We start from the raw sequence: 26,155 nt of genomic DNA, 5'->3' as shown, positions 1-26,155 counted from the left end.
TCAGCCAACTTAGCAGTTGGCTAAGACTTACTGCAGTAGGGGAGGGGAGGCGTAGGACACTTTCCTAGACTTAGAGATTCCTGCTTTGTTTTCAGATCAACTGCTAATCCAAGGTCAAAACTAATCTGTCTGCATCTTTTACTTCCCCTGCCTTGCCTGTAGATTATAAGGGCTTGATGTGTGGTCTCTGTGCTGACATACTAGTAACCTAATCTTAATTTCGATGCCAATAATCATGAAATACCTTTGCTGTAAATTGGGAACAATCTGCCTTTTGTATGCATTCCACTGTTAAGCTTCTCTCTTGAGCCCTGATTAATAACCTAAATGACTTACAGTAATCAGCTAGTCCTCAGCCTTAGTGTTGGGGAAAGCACAAATTTGACAGCTTTCAAAAGTGAGTGGAGCATGGTCAGGGAGTCTGCAAACATTCCCGCTTTTGTCCTTGTCTGGAAAATGTTTCTATCAAAGAAGGGATTTCTTTTTTTTTAAAAAGATAAATAATGTATATTTAAGACTTCCTTTTAGTATGGATTATTAAGCAATATAATTCTTTTTCAGAATTAGCATGTATTCATCCTTGCACCAACTTTGTTCTTTACCACATCAATTACTTCAATATACAAATTATGTCTCATTTCTTGGAGATTTCATAAATAACACACTCCTCTGGGGTCTGTTCCATGATGCATGAGTTGCTGGGGAATATTACATTAATATGTCTAGAAGACCAGTGCTGGGAGATACACCATCTAAAATAGGGAAAAGCGGTTTAATTGAATTTTGTTCCCTTCTAAGATGATTGAGATATAAATTACGGGGAGCACTACTGCAAACATGTGAGCATTTTTGTTCTCTGAGCGTTGTAATGAACTTTCCTTTATGAAGGAGCACGTTGGTAGGAGAAACAGATGCACACCCAGGAAAGAAATGCTGCAAGTTCTGGATGGTTGAGGTCTCAAGCAAATTTAACAAAAGCTTGTTGTGGATACATCACTCCAAGAAACAAGGCAAAATTCCTTTTCCCTGCCCCTGAACATCAAGCAAGTTTCAACTTTTTCTCTGATGGGTAAAATTTCCTGGAATTCCTAAAAGATTTAAGTATTTCAGAGACAAAGTCTCAAAGGCAGGCCTTCGAGAAAAAATGAAATTTTTCATAAAATTGGCATTTGTGTGTATTTTTAAATCTGTGCAAGTTCCATAGTGTTACAGTACTGTTTGAGTGACTGGGCACAGTGTCTGCTGCTTCTCATTTCTTTTTCCAGCAGGTTATTTCTGCTGACTTTTAGAACAAGATGAAGGTCAGATGCCGAGTTGATTTTAATACATGTTCAACTTTGGTGAAAGCTATGCTTGTAAAATGCTGTCAGTGAAGGCTTGTGCACAAAGGAAGGGTTCTGTGCTTTCTCTCTCTGCATGGCAATGCAGAAGACTCCCCCTCCAGAGGGAAGACTCGTAGGAATGAAGGAATAGCTTTACTTCAGTGCTCTTTCAGTTGATGGGTATACTAGCTGGACTGTGTTCAGTTAGTTACAGTCGTATTACTAAGGGGTAAATGTTCCTGCAGTCTAACACAAACATGTTTGTCCACCTACAGATGGTGGTGACAGGTCTCTTGAAATGCATAGCATTGTGGACTGCACAGTAGCAGGCTACACGATAAAGCTACCGCAGCCTGCTACAGATGAGCCCAGGCATTTCCCAATTAACAGCAACGTATTACGCTTGTACCCTCCTTCCTGGTTCAGTCTGTTTTGGTGGGTTGTCTCCAAATCATGATGGAAGTAAAGGATCTAAGAATTAGCACTGTGCCTGGAGAGTTTGATGAGGATGTTCTGGCTGGTTGTGTGTGTGTGTGTGTTGCTGGCTCCTCTCATTTATGGGGGTGCACACGCACTTGCGTCGCAGCCTAATGGTTGCCACCAGCAGGAATAAATCTGAACATTACTGCAGTGAAGCTAATGGGCCATTTCCTCATGGTCATCTTCTAAGGGCCTTTTTTTGCAACTAAAGTTCCCATGCTCTCCTTTTGCTGACAGCGTTGAAGCCTATACAGATTCAGTACAACACGTAATCTCAGTTATGACTGGAGTCTTTTCCTGCCAAGCAAACAATCTTCTAACTGCACAACAGTGACAAGAACCTCAGGAAGCCCTTAAGCTGAGGCGAAGGACATTGTATTTATAGGTAGCCGTGCCAGCTAACCTGAGGGGGTTTTAAAGCAACAGCCTCTTGAAAGGGACTTTAGATTAATTAGCAGTTTATAAAAAGTATTTGCTGCCTTGATTCTCAGCTTGTCTCCAGTTGAGCTGAGCAGGTACATTAGCAATTGCATCTGCTGCCTCTGGATTCCTTATAACCTTCTGACTTTTCTTACCATTTCTCATTTAAGATTTATGTCCATCTCAAAGAAGGGAGTGGTGCTGACGGGCTGGATGCTTTGAAGAACAAACCGCAGCTTCACAGTATGGTGGCCAAAAGCCTTTGTCAGAACGCCTCTGGGAAGAACTACATCATCTTCACTGGCCCAAGCATTACCAGCCTGAATCTCTTTGAAGAATTTGAGAAGCAAGGTGTGTATCGGGTGACTCACTGGGTTTTAATGATGACAGACCTTGGGGCCTCCTGCCACTGAGTTAAAAAAACTCCCCAAAGGCTTCACTGATATTTCAATTCCTTGTACAGATAAGTTGGTCACCTCTAAGAAAAGTTCTCATTCATGAAAAGGTACTATGCAGAGGACTTTCTAAGTTGCTCTTAAATCTTCCTCTTTAAAACCTCTTAAAGTTCAAAATGAGGGTGTAAAAACATTTTAAATAAGGTTATTTAAAGCCCTTGCTTTTGTTCTTTGCCTTGGACGTGTGAGATCTAATCTCCTATGTGGCCTGGGGGACTTTTCAAGGGATTTCCTAGCTGCCAGTGATTTTTCTGTTTCCATTGTGAAAGACTAGGGATGGGATGAATCCTTACAGGTGTGCCTTAGAAGTCCTTGCTGGTTTAATATCTGTTAAACATGTGACTTCTCTAGATAACATTTTATGCCATTGCAAAAGCCCTAGTAAAGTTTGCTTTTTTTGCTAATATCAAGATGCCTTGGTAGGACAGTTTTTAGTTTTGAAAGCATAATAAACTCTACGTTAGCAAAAGCACACTTGCCAGCAGAATGTCTACCCATATGGCTCTCCCAGCCAGTTTCTTCCTAGTGCAGAGAGTAGTCCCAGGACATCCTCTTTGTCAAATGCCCTCGCACCTTAGGTGTGGAAAAGCCACGTGTTACTTTGCTCTCAGAAATGCTGAGGGCTTGCGACTCCCCTTAAATTACAGTCTCCTGTACTGCTGACAGTCAATTTTCAGTCATCTCAATGTTACTCTTGGCTCATTCTTTAGTCAGCACAGCCTTTCAGCGTCGGCGTGGTGCGTAGCATAGATCCTTTGTAGCAGTAAGACTGGAGGCTGCCATTATGCATCACGTACAAGGAGGCTACGGGGCCGTTTCCCTTTTCAACACATCACTGATGACTGAGTTTTTCTCTTGGCATGTTTTTTTGGCATTGCAGAAAATTAAACCCACTTAGAGCATTATATTAATGAAACGTGGCCCAGAGCAAGGGGAGAGACTGGGAATTGAGACAATATCTTGATTCTCACGCCAGTGAGCTGCACCAGTGCTGTAGCTGGGCACTTCAGACTGTGCTGGCACTGAGGGCTGTCTCTGATGAGCTCCGTGCAGGACTTAACTCCTACATTATTTTAGGTAAGCTGGAAGATCACAGAGTACAGTGGAATGCCGCCATATTCTCACAAGAGAGTCGTGGTTTCCCAAGTACTGCAAACAGCCAAATGAGAAAGAAGTCAAGCATATTTATAGTGTACTGGAGTTTTTCCTCTGAGCGGAGACTTTCCTTTAGTAAACGACTCTCTTCACAGCTGATTATCAGCATTACATTTTTAAGACTACCAAGGCAACAATGCAAAATGTGGGTTCAAAAATTTTAGAGGATAACCCACGTAATCCTAGTACCTGAGATGTGTCAGGTTTAAATATAAAGAGATTGACAGACAAAAACTGGACGGCTGAGTTGCACCCTTTATGCTCAGCTGGGGAAGGATAAAAACAATATGTCACGACCCAGTTGGTCCATAACCCTGGTGAAAAAGAGTCATGGCTACAAACCAGCTGAGTGTTTATTACTTACAGATAATTCTAATTGTTCACAGGGGTGAATTATTCATGGGCTTTACACTGAACAAATCATTCAAATTAAAAGTTTCCAGCAGGTAGGAAATTCAGTAATGTCTTTTTAAAGCGTGCAATTTTGACTTACTGTCTGATCAAATATGCTAATGCTATACTGAGATTCGGTTTGGTTCACGATTTTTTATATGGCTTCATGAGACCTTTTACGATATTTGACAGCTGCTTCCAAAATAAAATTTTTGATCTGGTACATGCTATCACCTTCCTAGGGGTGAAGCTATGGGGTGGGTGGCAGGGTGGACACCAAGATAGCAGGTTTATTGGCTTTGCAAAATAGTGTGGCAATCCTATACAAAGAAGATCACAGGGAGAATGTGAAAGTGTTTTATAAGGCCACTGGATTGTTCACGTTTGCCATGGGGCACTGGGGGCCAGCTCACAGGTTTGGCAGGGGGACGTTGAACTGGAGTGACTATGAGACACTGGGAGAGGTAAGATGCTAGAGATGTCAAGCAGTGGTGAAGTTGGTAAGAGCCCTGCGAGGAGACAGTGTTTACTGACTCTGCTGCAAAGCAACTGGTGTATTGCCAGCGCCTGCTGGGATCCTACCGCATTGGCAGGACGTTTGGCAAGAGGCAGGCAGAGAAGCCTGGACTCAGCAGAGGCGTCTCTCCTCATGTATCACACAGTCATCCTCAGCAATGACCTTAATGCTTTTTTGGTGTATGGACCACTAAATCTGAACACCATGACCAAGAAGTGTCATAAAAGCCTGTTGAAAAGCATCTAGGCTCAGGTTCTCATGACAGCTCAAGACCCATTCTTAAACTGACAAATTTGCTTTTGTTGTTCAAGAAAAATTCATTTCTGGGCTAGAGCAGGATCAGTGGTGGAAGGAGAAAGATCCCATTGAGTACTGAAGACAAGAAGAAATTGGTATTGATCTTAACTGCTTTATGTTGTTTGGAGTTTTTTGTAACTATCAACAGAGAAATAGGGGGAAATTTAAATAAGCTAATGCTTAGAAACTGTAAACTTTTTGGCAACCTAAACTGATATTTGAAGGAACTAAAGGGAATTCTGGAAAATCTAGAATCAGGCATGCACCAAAAATGTATTTGTTCCTCTCAAAATTCTTGATGAAAAGGACCTGGGGGTCTTGCTAACCAGCAAGTTGAACATGAGTTGGCAGCATGCCTTGGCAGCAAGGATGGTCAACACTATCCTGGGCTGTGTTATCAGGACTGTAGCCTGTAGATTGAGGGAGGCAATTATTGTGTCCTGCTCGCCATGTGTATTGCCTCCTACTCATCACAATTTTGGATGACACCCCCAGTACAAGAAAGATATCAATCAACTGGAGTGAATTCAGCAGAGGGCCACCAACCTGACCAGGGGCTGGACCACATGCTCTGCTATGGGAAGGGAACTGCATTTGAGAAGAGAAGGCTTCGAGGGGACCCAACAGCAGCCTTACGCTACCCTGAGGAGATTATTGAGAGGATGGAGCTGGCTTTTCACACTGGTGCATTGTGGAAGGATGAAAAACAGCAGACATAAGCTAAAACAAAAGAAGTAGTTCAGACTAGATGTAAGGTTTTTCCTGAGGACAGTGGAGCAGGATGCCCAGAGAGGTTGTGTAGTCTCTGTCCTTGAAGGTTTTCAACAGACAAGACACAGCCCTGAGCAGCACTGTCTGACCTCTAAGCAGGGAATAGGAGACTAGAGACCTCCTGAGTTGCCTTCCGATCTGAATTATCCTTTAATCCATAGGATCCTATGATCCTTTTGTGTATCTTTTGCGGAACAAACAAGACGTTTGTGGAACCTTAACTATTGTTTGCTTTTCCTAGCCCTAACCCACACATGCATTACTGCAAAAACCAGTGTTCTTTATTGAAAGCCTGCTACATAGGACCTTCACTGTACCACAGTAGGGAATATGTGCTTAGAAAAATAAAGGGATGTTGGTGAGCATAATTCTGAGGTCTATGAAGATACCAAGAGCTGAGAAAGCTTCAGAAAATATGACAGGACACTTTGAATTTTTTTCAAAATCAAAAACCTGAATAGACCTCTTTTTTATTTTTCAGGGGACACACAAAGCATTTCTTTTTCTGGCCTCTGAATAGAACTGGAAACCTGCACTGAAATGCCCCAAATTCTCTGTTCTGCAAGCAGGCAGCTGTCACCATTATTTCCTGTGACATTCATTCATAGTGCACGTCTTTTTTCCCCTTTAAACATTAGTGTTGTCCATTACAGAGGACAGCACCTCCTAAAGCCCTGTGTCCCCTGCTTCCCTTAAACATATGATCCCCCAAAAGTCCCTTTTGCACCTTCTGAACCAGCAGGAGCAGCTGGCCCTGTCCTGCAGAGTGGCTGGGGTTGGCAAAGCTGCAGGAGTTGCCAGCCTGAGTGACCATGGCACTCACAAGCTTTGCAGGATCCTGCAATTCCAGCACATGGACTAAAAGCAAGCTCTCATGTCCTTCCCACAACAGGCCCACCAGTTGCCCTAGCTCTGACTTGACCCAGCGTTGCATGCAGGATAAATGAGGGCAGAATGTGCATTTTTGCCTGAACTAACTCAACCCTGGCTGCCTTTGCAAATGATACTAATAAAGATGTGGTGAAAAAGGCTTCAGCACAAGCTGTCCGGGGCCTGGAGACCCTGGGAATGAATCTTGGGTGACTACACCACGTTTTCTCATCTTTGCTAAACTAGCTTAGGTGTATGGATTTATATTGCAGTTACAGTTTAAGAAGACCAGAGGAGGACAATTCGTCTCCACTGACTCCTGTGTATGTGGCAAACACCTGTTGTGATTCTGATTTAATTACACAAAAAAACTTCATTGTGCCAGATGGGCATAATTTTTATTGCTTCTATTGCTATAGTAACTGGGTGGTTTTAAAAAACTCTACAGATTAAGGGTGTCATCCATGATGAGAGACACTAGTAAATCTGCAGAAGTGCTGCACTTTTCTAAGCTATACAGCAGGAATGTTCCACGGTGTGTTCCTGAGTGAGGAAATGGTTCCCATTATTCTGTATGAGGAGCGAAACATCTGCTGGAAGCTTTCTGCAGGCTTATTGCCTGAGCTAAAAGAAAGGCTGCAATTAATTTTTATGGGCATCTCGAGATGTCTGTTGCTATTTTGAAGCTCTAGCACAATAACGTAGTTATTAGCTTGGTTTTATACCGTTGCAGTCTCCTAGAGAGAGTAAGTATCACCCTTCAGTGAGTCACAAACTTTAGGTAGCTAAGGAAATTCTTCTCAGGCTTGCTTGTTATCAGAGCAGGAAGATCTTAACATTGACTAGGGGAAAGCTTTCTAAAAGTTTGCTATGTTAATGCCAAAGTTTGCAGGTATGTGACCTTCACTCTTTGTGTACCTCTTAGCAAGACAAGGAATTTTAAAAAAAAAAAAGTCTTCCACTGGACATGCTCTTCCTCCTGTATTGATTGTGAGCCTGTGCCATAATGCTTTTCTCATTGTCTTTTGTGGAAGGAACTTTCCAGGGACTGATTCATTCATTAAAAATAACCAACGCTCAGGGGAAGCCAGACACTGTAGTCTGACCTAGCATTTCCCCTGTAAGGATATCCAGTTATCCAACATGCAAAATTCAGCATGATGAAAAATTTGATCAAGTAGACTTAGCTGATAGATGAGCTTTAAATTACCACAAGCCTCTGCTGCCATATGAAAGATGTGCACAGATGTCACCTGCTTCAATGCCCATCATTTTTTTTCACTCAGGGGGGTTAACACAAAACCTAGGGAGACTGAGGAAGTTTCCATACAAGATTTCCTTGAGTTCAGCTAATTTGATAAAGAACATCTGCTTCTCTTGGACTAACAGAATTATTATTTCACAGCCTAATGATAAATTCAAGCATTGTCATTATTAATGTCATTTCCAAATCTTGTTTGTGCCCACCTGGCTGCATTAAGACACGTTTTGTGGTGTTAGATTTTATCCATTGCCTTTTTCGCAATATGAAAAGGCCAAGAAGCTGTGAGCAGCAGAATGTGCCGCCCGTGGAGCCTCTGATGTCTGTGCAGGACAAGATCAGTGCTCACTTAACTAGGGCACTGTTCGGTTTATCTCCTTTCCCTAAATCCGTTTTCATTTCCATCTTCTCTATCTTTCTGACACATGCATTTTTTAAATCAACCAGTGGTTTCAGTGGTTCTTAATTGCTTAAGCAGTATTTCCTTAACAAACCAGATGATGCCAGTGCAAGGAGTAGTGAGCTGGAAATCAAGAACTGGGCAGCACAGTGAAGCAGTAGATTAAACCAGAGTTTGTCAGCTATGTATACGGTGATTAAAAGCATCATGAGAGTCATGTAGGACAATTTATTTCAGTTAACATCTAAGATGCTATAGCTTTCCCTACCTCCCTGTTCCCTCCACAATTTATTCTCTTAGTTAAACATCAAAGGCTCTCTTGGATCATAAATTCTGATTTGTTCCATAATGCATATCACTGTTGGGGTTTTTTTTCAGTCCAGTTTTAAACATGTTGTGAAGGTTGTTGAACAGATTATGGATGTTGTTGTTGGGAAGATACCCTGAATTCTTCTCCTTGTCATTTCATCATGACTGTGCAGGAGACATCAATACATTTCATCTAGAGAGCAGACTTTCTGCACTTGTCAGTTTCCAGAGATGGTCACGTAGGACACAAATATTTGGTATTACAGGAGGCGGCCAGTTGGCTAACATATCTGTTGGACTAGAAAGCTGTAGGACAAGCTCTTTCTCTCATCAGGTCATTCAGACTTGTTCCACTGCTCTTGCTTTCTGGGTCCATGCAATGGCTTGCTGATAGGCAATGGTTTTGTTCACATGCAGAGATTTACTGCTGTGGGTTGCTGAGCACCAGGAAGAGTGACTGCACAGGCCTACCTCCATCCATGCTGAACAACCCTGAAACTCCCCAGTCCAGAGGACAGTACAGAATAAGAATGAAGGGAAACATGTCTTTGATCTGCTGGTACAATAAAGGGCACTTTCGTTTTTTGACCAATGCCTATTCACCGGTTCAACAAGGTAAGCAATATTCCTACTGCTCATCTCAAAAGGGCACATCCTTTATGTGACAAGGCAAAATGAGTCACTGAGTTTGATAATAAGCCTGAACAAAGAGCTTGATCATAATATCCTAGATAATCAGTAGCAGTAGTGATTACTTCCCTTTTGTGTCTTCCTACAGCTATTTTTTTCCCCGTACAAAGGTTAAAAGCCTACTGCTAATGCAGCCTCCTTTGCCCGAGCTGGTGGAGGCAGTGTCCTTTTAGGTATAAAGATTGTATCTTTGCTGGTGGTCAAAGAAAGGAAGGTGGTTGTTGTGTAACACTATACTGGCCCCGTTTGCAAAGCATCTTGTAGGATTGCTGATACAGAAAAATTAATAAACATCACGATGTACTTAGAACCCTGAGCAGATCCTACAATTAATTTCCCTTATCCGGTAAAAACTTAGTCACAAACAGCGTCTTTTTGCCAGAAGTAATAATGATTAAGGTTTCCTGTTGTATGTTAAATTGATTTTAGCAGCTGATGAAAAGAAACCAAAACGGATAACTTGGGTAGTTCAAATGATTGCAAAGAGCTTCCTGATACTTTCCTTTTTGAAAGTATACAGATGGTTTTAAGAAGGTTTGGAAACTTCTATAAGATGCCATATCTGTAAGAAGCTAACTCTTTGAAATTTATCTTTCAGTGAAAATATTATTTCAGTTCATTTTCATTTTTATTATTCAGATTTACATATAACTGCTTGAGACAAGTAAGAATAACCTAAAACTTTAAATGTAAAGCCACCAATTCACAGGCGTCTTGTACACTCATGTTCTGAATCCCAAGTGACTCTCACATGTGTGTACAGGCTACAGAAGCAAAGTTAAGGCCTTGAATTACTGTACTGTAAGCTGAAACGCTGTCTTTGTGTGTTGCTCGATGCCTTACCAGAAGGCTCATTACCTTTTGCAAAGAGTGACTGATCCCAAGGAATTCTGCTGGGCACCCCAGCAGAGCGAGGACTTGGTGACTCAGATGGACTGGTGTCTGAGCACAAATGCTGAAAATATGTATGTGAAGGAAATATGACACTTTGGGGACCCTGATAAAGCCAGTCCCTGGAGCAGTGTCCTCCCCATGGAGGGTGTTCACCATCAGGTTTTGTGTTGTTTCACTTGTGCGCTTTACGGGATTTAGATTATTCAGCTGCAGTAACGGGATAAGAGTTACCACTGCATGCCTCCTATTTTTTATAGGCTATCAGGGAGCATTTGGTTATAATTCCTAAATATTACTAGAAAAATACGCTTGTAAATGTCAGTATTAACTGCCCTGTTAAAAGAGGGAGCAAAACCAGACTCTGTGCTGGCAGCATCCTTTACAAGCAGCACACGGAGATGTGGGCTGTTGTGCTTGTGATTGACCCTGGGTCTCTTTTGGCATAGATGGGATTGTAGGTTGCGTGTGTGAGGTAGTTTAACATCCGCTAATTAGGACCTCTGCTTGTGATGGCCATGACTTGCCCAACACATTGCTCACCAAATGCTGGCTGGGACAGTTGACATAGTTCATGCTGAATCAGAGCAGAACACGGAGACTAGCTTTTTAAAGAGTGGTGCTGGGGGGAAGAGAGTCTCTAGTGGAGAGCTGAGAACAGATGGAGTCTCAGTAGGAAGGCAGGAAACCAGATTGCCTGCCTCTGATTTGGCATCTCTGAAGTCAGTGCAGCAAAGCTAGTTTAAACCAACTTGAAGCTGGACCGCCAGAGTCTCCTCTAAGGCACATAATTAGAGAGGAAGAGGAGGAATCGCTTCTCCTTGAGGCAGCCTGTAGCACAGATCTGCTAAGCCCGTGTGTTAGACAGGAGAGGAGGTAGGGACAAAGGGGAATAAAACCTACGCAGGGTGGTTAGACAGAGACTGGTACCAGCGGGATTGCCTGACCATGCATGGTGCATGTTTGCATTTGGTTGGATGTAAATGTTGATAGAGATGGAGGAGGCTGTGAAGAGAAAACCTTAAAAACAGAAGGCGGGAGATGATCAACCCAAAACTTAGGATGAGAAAAGAGGTGGGTGTAGCTAATAATGAGCTATTTATTGCAATTTAAAGGAAAGTCAAAAAGGTAAATCTTGCCTGTACTCGGAGTGCAAATCTCACCCAAGCCAGAGGCACCAGGAGGGCAGTACACTTGTCAGAGCTGATCTATGAATGCTATTCTTAGATGCAGCAGGTTATTTATTACGGATGTTTTGAACCAACGTGTCATAATGCATCATCTCAGATGGGAAAGGATGAGTCTTATTCCTTTAGTCTTGCAAAAATGTCCTGCTTACTGTGCTATCAACTATGAAGTTTCTGCCTAGAACAAAATTCAGTGGGGTTTTTAATTTCCCTTAAGATTTAACTTGAGTTTAATTTTCCCCTGTGCCTGTATTACAGAAGAACTGAGAAACCAAAAGAGATTGGGACCCCCAGAGAGTAAAAAGTTACCCTTATTCTAAAGCAGGTGATGTATGTGCAGGCCCAAACCTCACCATCTGTGGGTCAAGGCTGCATTTTTGTTTTTCAACTCTGGATCTGGTGCCCACTCTCCCAGTATTTCCATTCCCATGTTCTAGAAATAACTACAATCTTTTGTATTTTTCGTATGAAGCAGGATGGAGTAGGCAGCAACTTCACTTGCTGCACAGCAGGATGATCAGAATGACACCTTTAGCAAAAACTTGTTGAACCCAAGATCTTTTTAAGAAGTAGCTTCCTTCTGAGAAGAGCTTTCACAGCTGCTCTTCACCAACCAGCTCTACTTGAAAGCTAAATGAGACAATAGCTAAGGATAGAAAACAATGCTTGGGCCCCATATGCAAGGACTAAAGAGCTGCAAATGGCATGTTGGCATCTCACAAGTGACTTGTGAGAAGATGGGAGATGTTGTGGAGGCATCGCTATTGCATGAAGCAGTTGTGTAAGTCCCTGTGTGGTTCATAGCCCAGGAGAAGCTGGAGTGAGGAGTGTCCGGTGACAATCTAGTTTCCTGAAAAATCAGCTTGTGAGATTGGCCCAGAACTGGAAAGTCTGGAGAAAAAAGCATAATGTTTAAAAGTATGTTTCAGGACGAGGAAGATTAGGGGTTTTACTTTATTTCCGTATGTCCTTTGTAAAACTATATTCAGGGGGTTGTGTCCAAGTATTGGAAGAGTTGGGATGGGACTGGAGGACTCTGATGGGAAGACCTGGAACATTAGACCTTGTACAATGCTGACTGTCTGCAATTCTGATAAAGAATTGTAACAAATGATAAAAAGCCATACAGCACTTGGAACATGCAGTGTCGCCTTTGTTATCTTATGTTGTGCCATCTCAGTATTTGCCAAGGCGGACGCAAGTGCTAGTAGTATTACTGAGCCTCCAATTTTAAGAAACATGATTCTAGCTCCTAAAATCACAGATTGGCTTAGAATAAGTGTTTTGAAGGAACTAACGTATGTACACCTTTGTCTTTCTGCTTGTTTCATTTGGGATGGTATTTCCCAAGCTTTGCTTGATAAGCATACAGTTTAAAAACTTAAAAATAAATTTAAAAAAGGTTAAAAAAACCCCAAACCCAAAGGCTGATGCCTGTCCTCGGTGGCAGCATGGAGGCCGGCAGCCGGCACCCCTTCCAGCACGCAGGCAAAGGCAGGCCGTGGCTGCAGAGCAGGAGGTGTGTTCCCTGGAGTGCTGCCAGGGACGGGAACACAGCGATGCTGGGGGAGGACCAGGAGGGGAAACAGCTCATCGGTGACTCAGCTGGCTTGGGACCACTTGCCACAAAGACCTGCAGCTAGGAATGACCCAGCTCCGGCAGTCGTCTTCCCAGGAGAGGTGGCCTATAGCTACCAAACAAGCCTAATAAAGGCTACAAAAATACTGTGTCTATAAAGCTATTTATACTCTCAAAACAGAGGACTGTTATGTGGAATATAATAGAAAGTGAGAGAGAGTATGTGGTACCCACATGCTGCCACTGCAGTGCTTATTTTTTTTTAAAGGATTGTGAATACAAAGGGAATTGCAAAGGAAATAAAAATCCTCCAAAGGAAGAGAGGGGGAAGAAAGAGAAGAGAGGAGAGCAAGAGGAGGAAGGAGGTTTTTTTTTTGTAAAATGCTGACACCAGGAACATTCTTACCTGTTCCTGACCTGCCCAGATGGGATGGCAAGTGATTTTGCAGCACTGATGCAGCAGGCTGGTGGTATATCAGCCCTTTTTACCTCATGCTGGCCAGATTTTTGTAGGACTCGTTAGAAGGATCAAGAAAGCACGATATGTATGCAAATGTAATGAAGGGTTTATTTGTTTGATTGGATTTTTTCCCGTCCCCTTGGGCCACATTTACACCCAGCTTGAGGAGGCAGAGGTGAAAGGAGAGTATATTGAACAATTTAGAGGTGATATCATTTCGGACTCTTGAAAAATTAGACTTCAAAGACCCCAAATAAATTGCTGCATGGCTCAGCCATAACATGACATTTAGTATGTGTCATAAGTCTCGCTTCAAAATAGAGCCTGCCAGCTAGGATAGCACAGGGGGCTTGACAGAGATAATGGATGGAATGAGACTTCCAGCTGAAGGAATGAAATGGTGAAGCCTGTAATCAAAACGTGAGGAGCATTTTAGGGATGATTGTAAAAGAGTTGGCAGAGGGAAGGCAATGAGAGTTTGAAGACTTGAGAAATGAGACAGCCCAGAATTGTACTGATACTGAAACAATGCTGAGAAAGGATGCAACCAGGCCTGTGCCTCTCTAGACCTGGAGAAAAACAGTGCTGTGCCTGGGAGAGAGTAGGGATCCTCACTAAGCAGTGTGCCATAGACATGGAGCAAGAGGTGGTCCATACCCTGGAGCGCTGACCATCAAACCCTGTGGGGATGTACAATCAAAAGTTAGGGAACTGTACTCCTACAAGGAGCTTCCCCTGGATAGAGAAAAGACAGAGGACAGGAGCAATAAAGCAGAGAAGAGCTAGGGGCTTTTCTTGGGAGAGCATTGGACTCATAAAAATTGCTGTAGTGTTGGAGAAGGCCAGGTCAAAGGCACACCATGTGAGGGAATGGGGCCTGTTCTTGGAGTAACCTGCTCTAGGCACTGTGTCTTTGTCTATGCAGAGAGTAGTTGGTAGGTAGCTGCAGGGGACTTGTTGCCTTACCACAGATTTCTGCAGTAGGCAGTATAATCATCCCCCATGATGAGCTGAATTATCTAGCCAGCTGACCAGGCAGGGCAGGAAACATCACTCGCAGGCAGAAAAATGTCTGCTTAGCTCCACTGAGCCACCTAAGCCACATCTGAGCTCTGGCTCCCCACCGCAGCAAATCCGTCTGCTTCCCATTTCAAAGGTACTGTGGTTATGACTCCCTCAGCTCACCCACCAACTCACCCAGTCGTGACTGGGTTTAGCCAGTTGGCTCCTTTTTATTGCATTTTCCCTTCTTTGTGGATTGGCACCCAGTGGAGTGGAGGCACTGTTGCTCTTGGCCTCCATGGGTGGAGACAAGCAAAGGATTTAATTTCAAAGGACTCATTTGGGACCTTCAGAACTCAAAGCATAAAACAGCAAGTCACAGCTCTAGAAGGGACCACAATTGTGAACCAACAGAGGAGAGACTGATACTGCCCGTAGGGGACTACCATGGGACTATGGCAATGTGCATGTTTTTTTCTGAACACGTGGTAAAAGTGTTTGTGTCCAACACTTTTTCATTTCCAACTGAAAAATGATCCCTCTTCTTCCCCTTTCACTTGCTCAATGCAGTACCAGTTAAAAAAAAAATCAATTTAGCACCTGTGTTACCTGCAACTTCCTAGATTTAGGGCAGAAAATGTCAATAAGATTTATTTTATAATAAACCGTATATAGAAACTGTATCTTTTAATTGCTAGACCTATCATGTGGACTTAAAAATGTTATGTTTCTAATTGATACAGGAGTTATAATTAAGAGAAAAAGCGGAGAAATTCCGTGCCCATTAGCAGTTGAAGCCTTTGCTGCTCACCTTAGCTATATCTGCAAATATGATGACAAATACAGCAAGTAAGTAAGAATATATGTGTGTGTGCATGTGTGTATTTCTTTCACTCCTTTTCTGTTGCTGCGATGTTTGAGTTTTCCATGTTGAGCTGCAGCTGAGGGCCCAATCCTGCTTTCATGGAATTAATCTCTGACAAAACTCCTGTTTCGGTCAAAGATCAGAAGCTGGCTCTGCATGAGGGCAAGAGCTGCATTGCTAGTGTTGTTTTGGCTCTATCTTCCTATCCACCAGTCAAAAAAAATTGAGCCTTATGTTCTTAGCATCTTTTAAATGACTTTTAAGAAGTGTTGGGAAGATGAGCCAGCAGGCTGATGTTCTTGGCCGCATCAAATTGAAGACTAAGTAGGGAATTCAACTCGGCTCTACCAGCCCCACAAGTGTCTCAGGCTAGCTCAGCTCCCCACCCCTATCAGCAGATGGTCTTTAGGTGATTATCTGTGATAATCTTGATACTTGTGATAGTCATGTTACCTGGAGCCAGAAGGAAAGTGCAATCAGTTGTGGATGTAAAGCTGATCTAGATGATCTGGGAGAGCAGAATGTAGGTCTTTTGGCTCCTGAATTCTGGTTGGGGTCCTTAGTGTTAGCTCTTAATGTAGCAGGGAGAACCAGAAATGAGTAAGAATAGCAGTGGTGAAGCTTGGCTGTGGGAATAGCCATGAGGTGTGGAAGACTTCGAGAACTAAAAATTGAGGAGCAAGAAAAAACAACAGGGATTTTCCAAGCCAGTTCTGAGCAAGGCAGCAAGAATTCAGTAGAAGAGATGAAAGAGGAGGAGGTGGTTGGTGGAGACTGATGCTGGGATCTGATTTGAGGACATCAATACAAAAAAGAAGTGAGGTAGTAGATTTAAATGGTAACTAAAAAAATGAAAGTAGGAAAGTGGGAAATCTTATGACCAAAGAATGAATATTTTGGCAGTCCTAGAGTTAGTCATAAGCTAAAAATAAGGATGTCAGTCTTTTCTAGTTCTGCCTTATGGAGAGGTGCTCCACATACCAGCACCGCACGCTCTGGCTCTACCCCCACATCCTCCCACCTACTGTTGACAGCAGCAGAAATCATTCTTTGCTCGCAATAGAGATAAACAAGAGGAGAAGCATCAGCAGTTTTCTCTAAACTGTAACATAATGTGCCTGAGACTTTTTTAAGTTACAAATTGAAGGGATTCAGACCCACAGCTCCCACCACGTGGATGTTTGTCACAAGTAAGCTGGAGGAGTCTGTATCAGTACTCCTACTTATGTGGAGCGGTGCAGAGGTGAGGGTGTTGCTGAGGTTTTTCTTCTGAGAGCAAGGAAGTCTGTTCTTGTAGACACTACTAGAAATTTCCAAAATTGTGCAACTTAACTGTAAATGACTGTCACATACGTTGTACAAAATTTCTGAAGATGATGCTTGCACTAGGTATTAAGTCCTGGGTCTGCTTTACCTTTGGGACTGCAGAGTCTTTGGGGTTATTTCTTGCATCCCAGCTTCAAGTGTTTGGCTGAATGGTGCTTTTCCCTACCCTTCTCTCTTGGCTTTTTAGGTATTTCATATCTCACAAACCAAACAAGACCTGGCAGCAAGTATTCTGGTTTGCCATCAGCATCGCTATAAACAATGCCTACATCCTCTACAAAATGTCAGAGGCCTACCATGTGACAAGGTATAGCCGCGCACAGTTTGGTGAAAGACTCGTAAAGGAGCTTCTGGGCTTGGAAGACACCTCACCCTCCCATTGATGCATTGTTCTTGGTGGCGTAGGCAGGGGGTGGAGGGTAAGCAGAAGAAGACACCACACCTGGAATGGCAAAGCAAGGAACTTGTGACACCACCAGTGCTGTCCTTATCCAAAAATGCCAAGTGATGCCACTAGAGAGGTGGAAACTTTGTTCCTAGTAGCAGCTGGATGTAAACATGTCCTGCAGAAAGTGCCAGTGGAAAAGCTGACACAAAATTGCCTATGTGAATGCCCTGTGGGAATCTGTACACCAGAAACAGACTTAAGTTAGTCATCATCTCAGTACTATTTGTTGAGCAGGGTCATCTTGTAAAGTTCCCCTTGGGCTAAGAGCTTGTCATAAGCTGGCCATAGCTCAGCAGTCCTAGGCGGGCATTACAGAAAACTCGATACCTTACTTGGAGTTATTCAGTTCTGGGACAAGCAACGTGCACCATGGGCTGTGGTTGGGAGTGCCTGCCATCCTGTGAGGCATCGCTGCTGTCCTCCCCGTGTGCTAAACGAAGCAGTTCAGATACACGAACACCGAAGCGGGCGTATTGACAAACAAAACCTTCACAGGCAGGCAGCCAGGAACTGAGGACCAGTTAAGGCTTTTTCTTTATGTCTTTTTTTTTTTTCCCCCCTTTGCTTTTATTAATGTAATGTAAGGCAATTTGATCCCAGGTAGAACATAGCAGAATTAGGAGAAACCAAACACATTAGTGAATTTAAAATGGAAAATACATTACGTTTATTTTCTTTTTTAACCAAGATGAAACATTTTCTACACAAGCAGTGAGTAACACTGTAAGTATTAACAGTGAGTAAACCAGTAAGTAGATACTGCCTCACATCTTAACTGCCACGGTCAGTGTACAGGTGAGAAATCAGAGTATAACAATTATATTTTTTCTTGATTTCAACTGTATCTTAAATGTTGCTTAAAAATGTAATGGACTGTTAAGGTTTTAGGAACAATGATTTCTGTCTTTTCCTTTTGTAACTGTCAAGACTTTTTTGGTCCATTTTAGAACTCCATTCAGTACACAGTTGGCAAGAAAAAATAAGTCACTAATAGCAGTGTGTTTCCCATTATCACTGCGGGGTGTTCTGTAGGAATTCTTCTTGTTAGAATTCAGGGCTTGTCACAGTAGTTGTAATTAAGCAGATTACATGTTTAGCAAAATAACATAGCGTTGTGTTTTACAAAAAGAAAGAAAGAAGTCCAGTTGCAACCATACCTTAAGCCTCACTAAAACAGAGCAAGCCCAAAGAGTTCTCCTGTCCTGAGTAACACCGCAGAGGACAAGCATCATCAGGAGCTGGTGCCCATGGCTGGAACGCCACATTTTGGTGCTGGTGGAATCTGAAGGCTGATGAAGCTTTGGAAAACAAAGCCAAGAGAGAGCAGTATGATTGAAACAGGGGAGAATCGATACCGAGGTAAAATACTACCCTGCCCTCTGCACATTACTGATTTCAGTTCACAACTCAATCAGCAAAAAAACTCTGTGTTCTAAAGGTTAGCAGTGATGGACACAAACAGAATTGCATTAACTTACAGGGCCGAAAACATGTTGCTTAAAGGACCAGCTGGTTTTAGGTCCCCAAGCCTGAAACATTTTGCTGACGAATGACTTGGCTTGATTCAAGAGGAATGGAGTGATTGAGTGATTTCCGTATCAGTGTAAGCGTCACCAGGTTATACGTGTCTGGCAAGAGACAATAGAAGGTAACTGACATCAATGTGAGAACTCCCCAGGTTTCATCATTATGTGATGTGCAAATGCACAGCATGGAAATCACGACAGGCTCCAGCAGGGGTTAGTAAATTACTGACTAGCCCAAAGAACATCCTTCCACTGACATGTTTCTATTTCCACCAAAGTCTTATTTTTTTGGAGTAGAGTTAGGGGCAGATCTCACCTGGTTTCAGGGAGAGTAAGAAGATGCCCAGCTCCGTGGTGGTTCTGCTTGCAATACAGCCTGGAGACTGTCCCACGCGTCATGCTCTGCCTGCCAGCTGCACGATGTACAGCAGTGGGCTTCCCAAGCATCCCTTTTCACTTCTCAGTCCACAAGGTCTCCACCCAGGAAACGTGGAAGAAAGAACAAAACCTTGTGCACTGAGGCCTCCTAGCCTCAAAAGGAAGGCGAGGCTCTGTACCACTCCAGTTCTTGGCAATGCCAAGCTGCATAGGAGCCCAGGGATGAGTTCAAATCTTGGCCCTGCAGAGAACTGAGACCACCCCTCTTCAGACTGAGTGTGTGTGGTGGCTTGTAAGTATTCAAAGAGGGAGAAGAGCTAGTGTGAGGCATGAAAAAGAAAGGGTCAGCGGTATAACCCACAGTTTCCTTTTTTGAGGGAATTTCCACAGAGGTACCTAAAGGCAAATGGTGTTCTTGATGCTCCCTGCTTCAGAGAATGCCAGGCTATATTGCAACATGAAGAGTAGCTACAAGTTCATTATGTCCTGTAAATTTTATGGTAGCCAAAACTGGGGCAGTAAGGAAAGGCCTGGACTGGAACGTTGCTGATGGGACAGCTTGAATGAACAGTAGCTGCTGGGAGCCAAATTTCCTTGCATTGCCCTGCAACGCTGGAGCATTTGTAAGACACACATGCCCCCAGCAGAGATGGGGAGGTTTGCAGGAGTGTCTCCTCGGGGACACTTGGTACTTCTGAGGAGTAAGCACAGCACTCTCCGGCTATGTTGTAGCCCCCTGAGATAAACCTAGAGCCCTTGGCCAATTGTTACGTTACAATGTATGCTTAAACGCTTGGATCTAGGCCATCCCGTACAGAAAATGCCTTTTCTTTTTCAGGTGGCAGTAGGTCCAAGGCCTTGGAATGTTTAATTTTCCACTAATGTAGGCTGTTAATTATGTGGATTACTTGAGCTAAAATCATGGTGTCCTAGATTTTTGCCTCAGGGACTTGGTCCTGAGTAGTTTTCCCTAGAATTGGTGTTGACGGGGGATTACACAGTGGCTGACTATTACAGGGAAGATGCTTTAGTCTCCTTTGTAAAGGAGAAAAATGAAGACAAAATTATAGCTTTGCAATGAATTTCATTTTCTTAGCCTTAACCATCCCTCATCATTTTGAACTGGTGCCCTACATATGCACAAACATTCCATAAGTAAGCAAAAATATTTATATATATTTATATGTACAAAATGCCTGAATTTCGGCTCTCGAAGCCAACAAGCAAAAGCCACCAAAGCATAGTCTATATCCACAGCTGACTATTCCACCTCATCTTCTCCGTTTATTGACTAGGAGTGGATAGGGTTAGGGAAAGTTAAGATTTCTCCCCATTAAAAAAGCATCTTGCACTTTCTCTATGTTACTACAAACAAGGCAACGTAATTAAGGAAGAAACTGAATAATTTTTAAAAGGCAAAAGTTTGTTAACTGCAGCTCAGCTTTTGTAGCATTTCCTTTACTGCAAACTGGCTTACTCAGATTTGGTTCTTCACCTGCTTGTAACATTAAAGTTTCTCCCTAGTTAGAGGCAAAAAAAAAAAGAAGGGGTTACTCTCAAAGTAGCGCAAGGAGGCTAGCTATAGTGTGTGTGTGTGTGTGTGTGTTAATTGTGCAATGGCTTGTGAAGTGATAGAAAGTTTGGGGTGCTTGGGGGGGAGGGTTGTAGCCTTGAGACAATCTGAGTAAGAGATCTTAAGCTCAGCAGTAGCTGTAATGCAGTGGAAATGCCAACCAGGTCACAGAGGAACATCTCTAATTTTTTCCAGGGGAAAAAAAAAAAGTTTGAAGCTGAAGCAGACAAAGGAGCAGCAAGGCTTGGTTCTCTCCTGCTGAACTGAATTTTCATTAACATACTTCTGAAAACTGAAAATTACTTATTTATGGTATGCAATCTTTGTTTCAAAGAACTGAGACCATCAGTAGGACATACTGACCACCTTCTATGCACAGCCCTTCTTTCAAGAAATGTCTGTCATGCCACCATCCATTCTTGGAAAACATTTTTCCCAGTGTATAATATAACACTGACTAGAGCTTAGAAGCCACTGTGAAATGGTTTCCACTGCTTTTGTCTGCTTTGAGAAATGCTTCAAAGGGCTTGCAGAAACTCTGCTACTTTTTATTTCAGCCCATCTGTGCACTTGACACTAAGACACAATTTAAAGAAATCTCTTCTCTGTTTTCCATTTCTATTCTCTATCCCCAACCCTTCTACAGTTTCACGGTAGTCCAAGAATCCCAGTTTATAGAAGTTTCAGTGTCCCTAATGGGTACAACTTTGTTTTCTTCAGACAATTCCCAGAGAAAAATTAATTTAGCTGTTTCCAGACTGACATTAAGGACAGCAACTCAAAACAGCATTCCCATTCTTTACCTCCAGCTACACTTCTGTGTCCTTTTTTTTTTTTTTTTTTCTTTCTTTCCCTGAAGAGGGTTTTTTCCTTCTAACATTTATTTAGTAGTCTATCTTGAGCTGGTGAATAGTGAAAGAAGGCTCCAATATCTCAGTCTTACATGTCTTAGTCCCCTAGCCCTAGAGCTGATTTTAGTGATGAGCGGGGGATTTTGCTGCACTGATAATTCTGCGCATCTGTGCTACTTTCCATGCAAGGATTGCAAAGTGCTTTAACACCCTCAGCTCTCATGAGACATCATTAGCTCCTCCAATAGGACCTTCCCCTTCCCTAATCAGACACTGAGGCACAGCACAGGTAAGAGGGTGATGAAACTGTGGTGTTTTCATTCCTGCTGATTAAGTCCACGTTCTGTGTTTTCAGTGACTTGGTTCTTTTTCAAATGTACTTTTCCGAACTAGAAATGAAAGCATGCCGAATGTCATTCCACCCTGAAGTGAGGGCTGTGGGACTTTATCAGGACAGGTTCCTTACTCTGTATAGGTCGGTACGAGTCAAAACCAAGTTGCACTGAAGGTAACAGAAAACTGGATAAAACATAGCCGTGCAGCCTGCCTGAGGAGCTTAGAGGAGATAAATGGAGAATCTGAAGCTCTGCAGTAGTCCAGTAATCAATGTGAAACTCAGACAAATCATTACTAAGGCTGACTTGAGAAAAGTCACTGAGGCTTAGGTGGAATATGAAGTCTTCCGTCCATCTCTGTTGTGGAGTTTGCCATGGCACTTTCCTGTTGCTAGGACTACTGTAAGATTAATTGTTTGTAAAACAAGAGCTCATCTCAATCTGGTTGAGAACATTCAAGTGTCAAAGGCCTGTTAGCAGCGTTTCACAAAGGCAAGGAACTCTAAGCTCAAAACACATGTGTATTTGGCCTGTCATTAACTAGGCTATTTTGCACAGACAGATCACATCGTCATCTGCTCAAACGCAAGCCTCTCACCAGTGCTACTTGACACGTATTCCCTCTCATAACATTTCATTCCAAACCTACCTTTGTTTCCAGAAGCATTATGAACTGGAAAAACCCCCGTATCATCATCTCATTGTTGGGGAACAGTGGAGAATAGCTGTGCTTTGTACAAAACAGGTCTCTTCTTTTGAGAGGCGGCTCTGTGTCTTCAGAAATCTAGCTCTGGAGAAGTTTCCTGCCTTATGCTTTCCTTTGCTTCGTCATTCCATGGATTTAGAGCACATCCAAATCATCCTGCAGGTTCTTGGTCAGTCTGGAAGAGGTGAGAGCAGAGAGTTGGCCTTTCACTTCACTTTTATAGTATTACTTTGCTGATCCTTTCTGCTATTTTGCAAATCTCCGACGGAACAGGGTAATTGTTTCTGAAGCCTATATACTATAATTGCAATCACTGTGAAGGTGTTGCCTGCTTTGCCCCATTAGTGCTGCCCGTCAGGTTTGTATGGACCCAAAACAGGTATCAGCATCACCCCACCCACTGCTCCCATTGGAATGGCTGTAACATTCCTCAGCTCTGGATCGCTGTCAAAGAGGGGCCTTTGACGTGGTCTGGGGAGTTTTTTGGTGTTTTGGTTTGTTTTAAACCCTTCCACGCTGATGGGTCTGGTGAATGGCTGTTAGGTATCACGAAAAGGCCTTAAGTGGTAAATCCCTTTTGTATCACTCTTCTGAAGTAATAATTGCTTATATTAGATGTCAAGGTGGTCCACACGATGTGTAGTGCAAAAAAAAAATCTCTTATCCATGAAAACATCACTCTGCAGAAGTGCTCATTTGATGTAACTGCAACAACCCTGGAATGCATGGGGGACCTGGATGAAGAACCTAGTGGGAAAGGACCATAACGCCGTCCTGTAGGGCCATGATGTGCAGGGCCCAATTGGATGAACAAAGAGGGGAGAGACGAGTGCGATTTGGGATCCGGGATCCTTGAACAGACTTCATAAGTCAAGCTAGTCTCACAAGTTTGACTAGGGAAGGGAAGACACCAGGCCCATGCAGTTTGCTCCCAGCCCTGGCAACTCTGTTTCTAAAATAAAGCTGGCAAATGCTTTCACTTTTCAAGTATTTACGGTGTGCTCTGGACTTCAAACAGAGCATTTTGTCCCATTTTCACTAATTACCAAAAAAAAAAAAAAAAAAGAGCCTAGAAACGGAAAAGCAAAGCGCAGTACACTAGGTTCATCTGTCCAGAACCCCAACCCACTTGGTGTCAAAGTAACTTTGTGGTCTTGTTCTCCAGTTAATCTGTGACAAGGTGTATGCAAAACGTGACTGCTGAACAATTCGCACCTCTCTGTGAAAGGGAGTTACTCATTTGATGGAAAACAAAGTACAGGTCTCTCAGACTTACTTTCACAACCTGGTTTTTTTCTTCCAGTTGTGAGCCAAATCTTGGCTTGGCATTGCAGTACGGAAATGAAAAATACCTTGACCCCCATGGTTTGGGGTGAGATTAGAGATAGCAAAACTCAGATTTCTGCCAGAGATTAATCTGATCCCGTACAGGTGAGGCTGATCAGCACAGTCCGTTAGAAGGACGAGTCTAAGGGGAGCAGCAGGTTTGAGGAGGCAGAGGGAGATGAGCCAGGTGATCCCTTCTAACTCCCATCTTTCCAGCATGTGTACCCCCCGCCTTCCCCTCCTGCCTTTGAATTAAAAGGAACAGGCTGATGTTTAACACAACCAGCCTGTGCAGCTGCTTTAGCGACATAAACCCTGCTTTAGCTACACCACTGGCCTCACGCCATGCCTTCCCTCACACCGTACACGTTCAGTAGTCATCAGCCTTGGAGTCAAAGCACTGCTGCATGTCAGCGCGGCATGGAAGCGACGGTCTGAGGAAGTGCCATGGTAGAAACAGGAGCAATGGGGATTCTGGAAAAGGAATCTTCCCCTCTATGTTTTGTTGTCGTTTATTTTCAGTATGTGCAACTTACGTTCCATCAAATGCAGTGACGGTACCAAACGCAAAGGCCTGACCTGGCTGAGTGCTTTCAAACCGACTCCATCGGGCTCCGCTCACAACATCAGTGACTGCAGTTTTGTTGCAAAGTTCTATATTCTTTATAATTCTGAAGATTTCTGTTGAAAATATAAATTCCAGAGGCAAAGTGTACACTGCAATTGCTTTTTCTTTCCTCCCTTATTTTTTTTTTTAAAAACTCAGAGCAATTTTGTAACAGCCAAGTCTTTCAGGAAATGCAGGTGTGTGACCTCTTTACGGTAAGAGATACGCAACTGTGTTTCTGCATGGGACAGGGAACTACTTTTGTGACACCGGTTTTGTTCTACACAAAGGCACGCTTGCAATAAATTTTTACAAGTTTTGTACACCATGAGCTAAATTCTGAGTTCCAAAAATGTGAAGTGTGGCGACAATAACAAAATGGATTTATAGTATCACTCTGATATCTTGTCATGTGATTTTATTTCTTCAACAAAGTTTGTTTACAATCAACAACTTTGAAATACAGTCAGATATATTACCGGTTGCCTTTCCGTCTCGTTCTTTTCCGGAATAGGCGGGGAAGATGTTTGATAGTTCTCTGCGCGTGTAGGTGAAAGGATGTGGAAAAAATACTGCTAGAGTGAGAGCCTGTAATTTATCTAAGACCATTAGAGGCAAAAGCCTGACATCTTTATCCAGCCATTGAGTACAAAGGCGTTTTCTTATAGAAAGAACCAAGTTTTAAACGCCTTTCAACATGGTCTGCACACAGGCATAGGGAAGGGACTGGTGCCCCCCCAGTGCCTTCCCGGCACCCACAAGCGATGCTTCCCAGCCACCTCGGGGCAGGGAGGGGTGGACACAAGGACACACGGGCGGCTGTCCCAGCTCTCAGAGGCGTCTCCGCTGAACGGTACCAACCTTTCGTCCTCACTGCTCTAACTCTTCCTGGCAGGGTTTGTCTGTACCACTAATGGTGCCCACCAAAACCATGACCTGCATGACAAATAAGTGGCACTTGCAGGCAAAACCAGTGATGACACCGCTGTTTCACAGCTCCAAGTAGGCAAGTTACTACGACCTGGTTTAAACCTTAAGCCACAAAGGGAGCAGAAACCTTGCAGGAGAACACATGAATGAGATTACAGAGGGTCTTTGCTGCCAACCGCAATGAAGATGTCCCCCACGCCTTGAGTTTGTGTCCCTCATTCCCCCATGGCCGCAGAGCCGTCTGCTGGGGACCAGGCTGCAGAGCATCCTCCAGGTAAGCGCTAGTGTGGCTCAGCACTGACCTCTTGCTGTGATCCGCCAGGTGTCTGCCGTGTCTCATTTGCTCAGGGTATTTCTTCGCAGTAACTTGTGTTTCCCACGGGAAAAAATTGAGTTTGCATCTAAGTTGACCAAAGAAAAATCCAGATTTTCAGGGAAAATAAAACATTAAACAGAAGCAACCAGCACTGAGCCCCTTGACCTATTTAATATCTCTATGGACCCAGTCTCTAGAAAGTGACTATTTCTCTTAAATTGCTCAGCTAGTATCAAAAAAGGGGAGGGCAGGAGATTCTGGTGTGCTCAACACAGCCAAGCTCTCACAAACCTTTTCGACATATAGGTAGCTGAATCAACACCCCTTAATGTGCTGGTCTGAAAGACATTTTAGTGTGATCTAAAAGACAGTCTGGACCCATCATAAAATCAGCTTCTCCAAGAAACAGGTTCCTTTTCTCCTATGCCTTCTATTTTTGTGGGGAACCCCCAGGTTTCCACTTTGAGACATCACATCCAAGGTCAAGGACTGATCAAACCCCAGGGCTC

General features: G+C 43.2%; 1 protein-coding gene across 1 annotated transcript in view; it reads left to right on the top strand.

Moving 5' to 3' along the window:
• PGBD5 (piggyBac transposable element derived 5) overlaps window positions 1-24,878 on the top strand; it is a 75,676-nt gene extending 50,798 nt beyond the window's left edge. Inside the window, exons 4-7 of the mRNA XM_063329062.1 lie at window positions 2,393-2,573; window positions 9,068-9,265; window positions 15,203-15,308; window positions 16,838-24,878. Of these exons, the coding sequence (XP_063185132.1) occupies window positions 2,393-2,573; window positions 9,068-9,265; window positions 15,203-15,308; window positions 16,838-17,033 (681 nt within the window). The 3' untranslated portion in view covers window positions 17,034-24,878. The remainder of the gene's footprint in view (window positions 1-2,392; window positions 2,574-9,067; window positions 9,266-15,202; window positions 15,309-16,837) is intronic.
• The last annotated feature ends 1,277 nt before the right edge of the window (window positions 24,879-26,155 follow it).

This window comes from Chroicocephalus ridibundus, chromosome 3 (assembly GCF_963924245.1).
Source record: "Chroicocephalus ridibundus chromosome 3, bChrRid1.1, whole genome shotgun sequence".
Classification (NCBI taxonomy): Eukaryota; Metazoa; Chordata; class Aves; order Charadriiformes; family Laridae; genus Chroicocephalus; species Chroicocephalus ridibundus.
The sequence above is the reverse complement of the archived record's forward strand: the minus strand, read 5'-3'. Positions and strand labels throughout refer to the sequence as shown.